The sequence below is a fragment of the Diabrotica virgifera genome, chromosome 6 (assembly GCF_917563875.1).
Source record: "Diabrotica virgifera virgifera chromosome 6, PGI_DIABVI_V3a".
NCBI lineage: Eukaryota > Metazoa > Arthropoda > Insecta > Coleoptera > Chrysomelidae > Diabrotica > Diabrotica virgifera.
Window position 1 is genome coordinate 36,336,507 of NC_065448.1, and position 9,780 is coordinate 36,346,286.

General features: G+C 34.4%; 1 protein-coding gene across 1 annotated transcript in view; it reads right to left on the reverse strand.

Annotated features, from left to right (window-relative positions):
- LOC114335173 (uncharacterized) overlaps positions 1-8,847 on the reverse strand; it is a 62,342-nt gene extending 53,495 nt beyond the window's left edge. The window contains exon 1 of the mRNA XM_028285356.2: positions 8,604-8,847. Within this exon, the coding sequence (XP_028141157.2) occupies positions 8,604-8,784 (181 nt within the window). The 5' untranslated portion in view covers positions 8,785-8,847. The remainder of the gene's footprint in view (positions 1-8,603) is intronic.
- Positions 8,848-9,780: the final 933 nt, after the last annotated feature.

The window sequence follows — 9,780 nt, forward strand, 5'->3', positions numbered from 1 at the left end:
CTACTTTAAAAAGAGTAAAAACATTCCTGCGTAATACGATGGGACAACCTAGACTTAGTGCCTTGTCTATGCTGAGCATCGAGAAAACGCTTGTCAAGAGCATTCCAAATTTCAATGAGAAGGTCATAGACTATTTTGCAGAACTAAAGGATAGAAGAATTGACTTAAAATATAAAAATATTTAAAGTAAGTTTCGTTTTAATAAATTTACAATTTATTATACTATAAATATTCCTATCTATATATCAGTCAATAACCTGTTCATACCATTTTTCCTATATTTTTTAAAAGATTTACTCTAAAAAAAGACAAATTTAATTTTCGGAAAACTAGGGTAAATAGTATTGAGTTTTATCTAAGTCTGTATTTTTTATCTAAAATATAAATGCTAAAAGATCTTTTAAATACTTTAAAAAATCAACAGTTTGAAGTTTTCAAACCAAAATGACCCCCCTGAAGATTGACCCACGAGCCGCCGCTGGAAATTAGTGATGCTGATGACACCGTGTTAGTAGCAGAGTGCGAAGACGACCTACAAAGATTACTGCACAAATTCAACATTAACGCAAAAGAAATGAATATGAAAATATTAGCCCAAAAAACAAAAAGCTTAGTTATAGCCAAAGAGCCAATAAGATGCAAATTGGAGTTAGACAATCAAATTATACAACAAGCAATGACTTACACACACCCAAACTTATATGGAATCACCATGTATTTCAAAGTAATATTTATTTCTTTTGAAAAAACTTGTTATTGTTGCGAAGATTAAAGGTTTTTATTGAAAATAAACAAATATATAAGACAATCGGATAGTACAGCCCGGTACGGTATAGATTATTTGCTTGAGTTGCAAGTTGAACGAAAATAAATAAACTAACTTTTGCGTCCGAAAACGAAAATATGCCTCATGTGGGATTATAAAACTTACAATGAGGAAAGATTATTGGTATTGTGGAGAAAGTAATGTTCTCAGATGGACATAGCTGCAGAGCTAGGCGTAATAATAGGAAAGCTCAAAAATAAAATAAGGGAAAGTCGCCAAAAGTAATAACGGCTCTCCACGATCATTTAGTTGTCCAATTAGCTGGAAGACATCCAACCATTTCTCACCTGCAGCTCCAAAGGCAGCTTTTGAAAGCACTGTTTCAGTTGAAGCACCTGTTTTTTTTTGCACTGTTTCAGTTGAAACGATAAGAAGAAGAGCTCGTACCAAGAAGTATACAGCAGGAGACAGTTATGGGTTCCCGAGTTATCCAGGCAGCGGAAGATTGATCGCCTAAATTGGTGTCTTCACCACCAAAACTGGAACATTGGGAATTGACAAAATATGCTATTATTAAAAACAGTCAAGATTTAATGTAATCAGATGGAAAATCAGATGACCCATGAAATAGTGTACTCAGAGGTCGAGGAAGACAAACAAGAACGAAAACTGTCAGATCTGTTCACAAATATACAAGGGGAAATGTAATGTTCTGGAGAGGAATTGTGATCCGTAAAAAAACTCCTTTAATTTTCATCCAATCAACTTTAACTGCTCACAGGTATGTTGATAACCTGTAGTCAGGCTCTGGAGAGGTGTAACAGGAGAAAATGTAATTTTTTTGCATAATAATGGACCTCTACATACCATGTAGACTACATAACCATCAGTGAGCGTTACAGAAATGCAGTAAAGTCTGTAAAAACCTATCCTGGCGCCGATGTGCCATCTGATCACAATCTATTGTTAGCCGAAATAAAATTAAAACTTAAACGGATAAAACAACAACGATCCTCTAACAAACTGGATACCGATTTTATTAGAAACAACAGTCAGGGGATTTCAAACAATTTAGAGAGCAATTTTGAGAATAGTGAACAACAAGAATCCATCGAGGATCATTGGAACCAAATCAAAACGATTATAAGCAACTCAACTCCAAATTTCAAAGAGAAAAATCAAAAGAAGCAACAGTGGATGAACGATGAGATTTTGAATTTGATGGAAAAAAGACGCAAATTTAAGAATCAAAACATCGAAATGTATAACCGCATTAACCCGCCACCTGCCACGTGGGGTGCTGCCAGCACCCCATAACAAATTTTTATCAAATATTTGGTATTTCAAGTTTGGTAACCGAGCTGTGCGTCATAGTAGCTTTCTATAATATTATATAGCATAGATGTGTTAGTGTTTGAAGTGTTTATTTAGTGTCATTCTGAACTTATAGCTCTAAAGTCGAATTGTTGTGTCATTATCTGGCACTTTAAGTTTTAATTTTTTTTTTTTTGTATTTTTGATAAACAGGTCAAATTTACATTTTTTTATTGAAATAACTGATTTAAATTATTAATATAGACTCTACACTCACTAAATCTTAATTTTTTTAGATATTTTACTTGACTTCATTTATTGTGGCTTGGTACTTGCTAATTTGCTTATAACATCTTTTTCATTTTATTTTTTAACTTTTATAACATATTAGTGGCTAATAAGTTAATAAAACATGTTTTTTTTATATTCTTGTGTTACTCGACACATTATTTTATTTTTTAAACAAGTAGATCACAGAAAATTTTTAAGGGGTGCTGTGAGCACCCCACGTGGCAGTTGGCGCCTTGCAAAGCCACGTGGCAGGTGGCGGATTAATAAAGAGACAAGGACTAAAATACGAGCGGCAAAAGAAACACACTTTGAAAAAAAATGTTTAGAAATTGAATAGTTGCAGAGAAAACATGATTCATTTTAATATGTATAAAAAAATAAAAGAACTCACCGGTCAGAACAAAAAACATGCAAATAACATCGTTGATAGAGACGGAAAACTGATTATCACTGATTTGGATAAAATAGACAGATGGAAAGAATACATTGAGGAACTGTTTAATGATGAAAGGCCCGAGCTTGAAATTAACGAAGTAGTTACAGGACCTGACATAACTATGGACGAAATTGAACAAGCAATAAGATTAGCAAAGACCGGAAAAGCGACGGGACCAGACGAAATACCAAATGAAATAATAAAGCTCTTCGAAAATTCAGGTAAAAGATCTCTGCTTCATCTTTTTAATAAAGTTTATCAAACTGGCTATATACCAACGGATTGGCTGCTGTCGACTTTTGTGACGATACCTAAAAAAGCAAACGCGAAAAGATGTAGTGACTACCGAACCATTAGCTTGATGAGTCATGTTTTAAAGATATTTCTACGAATTTTGCACTCTAGGATGTACCAAAAAATAGAAGAACAGCTTGGTGATACACAGTTTGGATTCCGCAATAACCTTGGGACCAGAGAAGCACTGTTTAGTATTCAGGTTATGGTACAGAGATGCAGAGATGTCGGACATCCGGTTTATATGTGTTTCATTGACTTTGAGAAGGCCTTTGATCGGGTAAAACATACGGAAATGATTGCTATTCTTCAGAAAGTGGGTATTGATGATAAAGACCTACGCATTATCAAAAATCTTTACTGGCATCAACGTGCAAACATCAGGATTGGCTGGGACACGTCTGAAGAACTTCAAATACGAAGAGGAGTAAGGCAGGGCTGCATTTTGTCCCCACTAATATTTAACATTTATTCTGAGTTTGTTTTCAATAAAGCAGTGGATAATGCTCAATGTGGTATCAAAATGAATGGCGTCAATATTAATAATTTGAGATATGCGGATGGCACGGTGTTAATTGCGAGCAATTATGAAGAACTTCAACATCTGATTAATAGGATTACCACAACGTGTGATGAATATGGACTCAAGCTAAACACCGCAAAGACCAAGGTGATGGTTGTCAGTAAGACGCCAATACAACCGGAAGTAGTAACAGCTTATGGTGAACAATTAGAGAGAACTAACAGTATCACCTACCTTGGTTGTAATCTAAATGAGAACTGGGACATGAGCAAAGAAATTAGAATACGTATAGAGAAGGCCAGAGCTGTATTCTTTAAGATAAAGAAACTTTTATGTGGAAACAACATTACTTTGAATCTTAAAATTAGATTAGTGAGATGTTATGTGTTCTCTACTCTTTTGTACGGTGTCGAAGGTTGGACTTTAACAGATACTCTTCTCAAGAAATTGGAAGCCTTTCAAATTTGGGTATACCGAAGAATCCTACGAATATGTTGGGTGGATAGAGTTCGTAACGAAGTTGTTTTGCACCGGATGGGAAAAGTCACAGAAGTCGTCAGAACAGTTAAAAATCGAAAACTTGAATATTTTGGCCATGTTATGCGACACCCAGAGAGATATAATATACTCCATTTAATAATACAAGGCAAGGTAGACGGAAGAAGAGGGCCAGGTCGAAGAAGAACGTCATGGCTTAAAAACCTGAGAGAATGGTATAACAGATCCTCTGCATTCCTTTTCCGAGCTGCCGTTAACAAAATTGCTATAGCTAATTTGATAGCCAACGTTCGATAATCGAGCACAGCACATGAAGAAGAAAATGAAGACATACCATTAGAGTGACTACAGACACCATTGAAGCAAAAGGTATCCCTTGTTTGGGGTGGCCTGCTTGCTCACCCGAGTTTAATCCTATAGAGTATTTGTGGGATATGCTTAAAAGAAAAATTAGAGCTCGCCGGGATAATCCACAAAACACCGCACGACTAGTACAAGCTGCTTTTAAAGGATGAAGCAACCTACCACAACAAAATGTTGATAATTTGATTAGGAGCGTGCCCACGCAAACTGAAGCTTGCATAAGGACTAGAGGTGATAACACTGACTACCACAAAATACAAAAAAAAAATAAATAAAAACAATTTAAACATTATTCGTTTTACATTGAAATTTTGTATGCTATTGACTTTAAAATAACTACTTTCAATTTATTTGTTAAATACTTTATTGTTTTATTTAATTGTTATGTATTTGTTACTAAATTGCTTTAAAATAAATATTGTTTAACTTCATGTGTTCGTTTTTTAAATTCGCACGGAATTGTAAGAAATATCAGATGATTCCATATAAGTTTGGGTGTGTGTACATATACCTGGGAATTAATCTATCCGCCGACAACAATATCGAAGAACAAGGGCGGATCCAGGACCAATTTTCGGGAGGGGCCATGAACTTTTTTTGTGAGGGGGTACCGGGTGGTCTGGGGGTAATTTTTAAAAATTAGGGATACATTTGTGAGTTTTAAGGCACTTTTCACACACTTTTAATTGCCATAAAGTCATTCAAAACTTATCTTTATTAAAGTATTATTAAAGTCAGTACCGCGACTCCTAGTGCATTTCTTCAGATCCAAGTGCAGTTCTTTCAACAAGTTTAATACTATTTTTCCCAATGCTTCTCGCCTTCTCTGCCTTGTTCTTCCCCTCTTTCTTGATTTTCACTAATTATGTTTACGTTCTCATAGCGTCAATGGACTTGAAAAATCTTGACGAATGTTGATATTGTGTATGTATCTTACATTTAGAGAAAGCTATTTCACGTGAGATACGTCGGTCATTTCGTCAAATGATTCATTATTTTTGTTCAATTATTTTTTCATCACATCATGTTGATCAATTAATTTTTACTGCTGCTACGGGTATGTTGCTCGGGAAGATACTGTGGATTGGTGTTGTTCAAGAGTCTTATCTCCTGATGCGATTTTAAACCTTCACAATTCCCATCAATGCTAGATCCAGCATCTTAGTCTAGAAGCAGAAGGCCATCTACACCATGGCCTGTTAGAGCAATATTTTGTCGACCTAAGAACACTACTAATGGTCATAGTCTTTAGTCTTTCTCTATTTTGTTGTATCTGTTTAGACCTCTGAGAGTCTATCTGGTTAATGACTGACTTTTGCGGGTTGCGATAACTTTGTAGAAAATATAGCTCAACCTGAACGCACTCCATGTATTCTGATGTTTTTTCATGGGATTGTATGACCGCATTAGTTTGGCGAAAGATGTTAAAGGTTTCGTGACAAGGCTTTTGGCTGTCATTATCTTTATTATGATCATATTTGTCATTAGAAAAATTTGACCTGAAAAAAACCTGGTGACCCCAAAAACCTGGTGAAGAAACCTGTTGACCGAAGTAAAGCTTCATTTCTTTTTTATTTGTGTGTACAGAGTATAAAAATTGATACGATTTTGATGCAACATTTTGATTTACACAACATCCTATGTCATTATTGAAGCTTCCGTTACTGCTTTTGTTCAATTCTAGTCCAAAAGATACATTTATCCCCTGTTTTGTATATATATGTATATGTGTTTTAAACTAAAAACTTTTGAACTACAAATATTTAAATTTATAGTTTTTTTTTCTCGGAGGGGGCCATGGCCCCCTCCCTGGATCCGCGCTTGTCGAAGAAGAGGAAAAAGACCAAATAATTAAAGCCATAGACCAGTGCAAATAGCAAAAAAACAATAAAAAATTAATAGCAGGATGAGACCAATTCCAAATGAAAGTACATATATTAGATAACATGTGGAACATTTTTCACCAAATCTGGATGAGGGGAACATTGGTTGGGGGAGCGCTTTTAGGGGTGAAAACGGTTAATTACGATTTGCGGCAAAACGGCACATCCTATCGAAAAAAGTTAAATCGCAAAGTTGTAGGCTATAAGAATATCTACAACTTTTATAAATAAGCATTTTTTACATAACCTCAAAATATCCGAGAAAATTGGAAAATTCGATGTTTTTGATTTTATTTTTTTTTCTCACTGAAAAAAAATTTTTTTTTTACCAAATATGGTGGAAACTTACCTCTTTATGTCCCAAACACGGTGTAATTTTTTTGTATAAAAATATTATTTAAAACTCTTGTTTTTTATGTTTAAGGGAAAATGTAAGCATTTTTTCAATTGAAAAATCTCCCGAAATTTTTTTAGCTTTTTTAAAGAAGTTGGCATTTTTTTTGTTTATTGAAACCTCTATTTGCTGATGGTGTAAAAAAATATATACGTTTCTGTGGAAAATTTTGTCACAAAAGGCAAAAATCGGAAATTTATTTTCAACCTCTCACCATTTTCAGATTCTCAGACGTAATGTAAGTTGCATAGCTGCGGAAAGCTGCATAGAGGAAACTGCAGAATCAATAAGCATTATCGAATGTGATGAAGAAATGCCATCAAAGAAACAAAAACTTAATTAATTGATGAAAAATTGGCCATTAAAATTATAATAATTACTTTCTTTTGTATTAAATAAACTTTTTCGTTAAAAAAGTTGTTGCGACTTTTAATTTGATTCATGAGAAAAGAGTTTTAAAAAATGTAGCTTATAGGTAAGTAGGCCGACTTTAAAAAAAATATAGTTTAAAAAAAATAAAAAACACGCTTTTAAAGCACTAAAAATTTAAAAATAACTTTTAAAATTAAAGCTAGTAATATTTTATTTTTAAATTGTTAGTGCTTTAAAAGCGTGTTTTTTAATTTTTTTAACTATAATTTATTCACAAAATTAAAAATCACAGACAACGGCATTAGTGTAGTAAATTTTTAACAGAGGTTCGTTGGTTCCTGCTCGCTATGCAACTTATATTACGTCTGAGAATCTGAAAATGGTGAGAGGTTGAAAATAAATTTCCGATTTTTGCCTTTTGTGACAAAATTTTCCACAGAAACGTATATATTTTTTACACCATCAGCAAATAGAGGTTTCAATAAACAAAAAAAATGCCAACTTCTTTAAAAAAGCTAAAAAAATTTCGGGAGATTTTTCAATTGAAAAATTTTCCCTTAAACATAAAAAACAAGAGTTTTAAAAAATATTTTTATACAGAAAAATTACAGCGTGTTTGGGACAGAAAGAGGTAAGTTTGCACCATATTTGGTAAAAAAAAATTTTTTTTTCAGTGAGAAAAAAAAATAAAATCAAAAACATCGAATTTTCTAATTTTCTCGGATACTTTGAGGTTATGTGAAAAATGTTTATTTACAAAAGTTGTAGATCTTTTTATTGCCTACAACTTTGCGATTTAACTTTTTTCGAAAGCATGTGCCGTTTTGCCGCAAATCGTAATTAACCGTTTTCACCCCTAAAAACGCTCCCCCAACCCATGTTCCCCTCATCCAGATTTGGTAAAAAATGTTCCACATGTTATCTAATATGTGTACTTTCATTTGGAATTGGTCTCATCTTGCTATTAATTTTTTATTTTTTTGGTCCATTTTAGAGCTATCTGCACTGGTTTACCAGTAGAACGGCCGGATGCCTAAACGACATAATTTGGAAAAACAAACACCTAAGAGTGGAAACAATATATATGTCAGTTATTAGACCAGTTATGACTTACACTGCCGAAACAAGACCAGATACAAGCAAAACGTAAAGACATCTGGAGACCAACGAAATGAAGATCTTAAGAAGGATTGCCGGAAAAGGACTACAGGACAAGGTAAGAAGTGAGGAAATCAGACGCACATGTGTGGTAGACAATATAAATATCTGGGTAAAGACCAGAAAAGAAGAGTGGAATCAACACATAAGCAGAATATCTGAATCAGTAGTAAGAAAAGCTAGGGACAAGAAGTATAGGACGCCCAACGAAAAGATGGAATGACAATTTAGGGACATAATGAAAGGCACCGTTGAAGAAAAACAGGCAGTGCCTACTGCTTATATAAAATAAAAAGAAGAAAAAAACTTACTTTTCAATTCTTTTCCATCGGGTGTACACGGTCCTGCATCCATCAAACAATCATAATAATGTTTCAACAACCTCTCGCTAGCCAATATCGAATGATAATCGATAGAATCGTATTTGCTAGTATATTTTTCTTCGGCTGTTACTGTTGCAATCAAAAAGCCTACCAAAAATAATATTTTCATACTGACTTACTTGCTTCACCGTGAGTAATAACAAATTAAAAATCCAAGATGACAATTGAAAAGGATGTGCATTATTTGGAAAATTGCTGCATGGACGTTGTAATCGGTTGAGACGCAATTTGTAATATTCATTTCCTCTGGTAAATCTTAATGTGTGTATTTAAGGAAATTGTATGTTTTTTTTGCAAGTGCCAATCACGAAACGGTTGATCGCAAAATCATCGGTTACAAATATTTGTGGAATTTATGTACAATGTAAATCAGATTTACTCCAAGGATGTAAGCAAAGAATAGACCATGTTCGGAACACTTAATTATCCAGGTATCTGACAACATGTGTAATTATTATAAACCTATAGAAAGAAAACCTGCCTGTTTTCTGCCTAGAGTTCAGCGCCGTTTTATAATTATTAACAATTCAGTGCAAAAAACGCGATTTTTTCTGTCTTATATCCTTCAGTGTCTGGTGAAGAAGACCGACTATCTCTATCTTAGGATTTGTAGATTGTAAATTTTTCTTACACCTTTTTCTATTAGTCTGAAAGCAACTTGTAATCTCTTTCATAGTATGTTCTCAAACTTACCGCTTTGCAGGATAGCTATGTCGTCTGCATAGACTATTGTGTACCTACAACCCGTTGCTGCTGAGTTGGTCAACCAAAGTGTGTAGTCTAGAACTATGTTCTAGAGGAGTGATGACAGCATCGTCCCTGTCTATGCCTCCAACCGAAAGGTCTTGTACATTTATGCTTATTGTTTTATTAGAGAGCATAGTAAGCATCCATTCGCTCACGACCAGGGACCAGGGCGAATACGCAATCAGAACCGACCCTAGAAACATTTGGTCCCAGATTGCTACAGGAGGGCCCAGATTGCCCACCTGGAGTTTTGAGGGTTTTCGGCACTAAATTCATGCAAACAGATTACTCGGAGGTTGATGGGATCGCTAAACACGAATACGTCATCAAATCCGACCCTTGGAGCACCTGGTGCCCA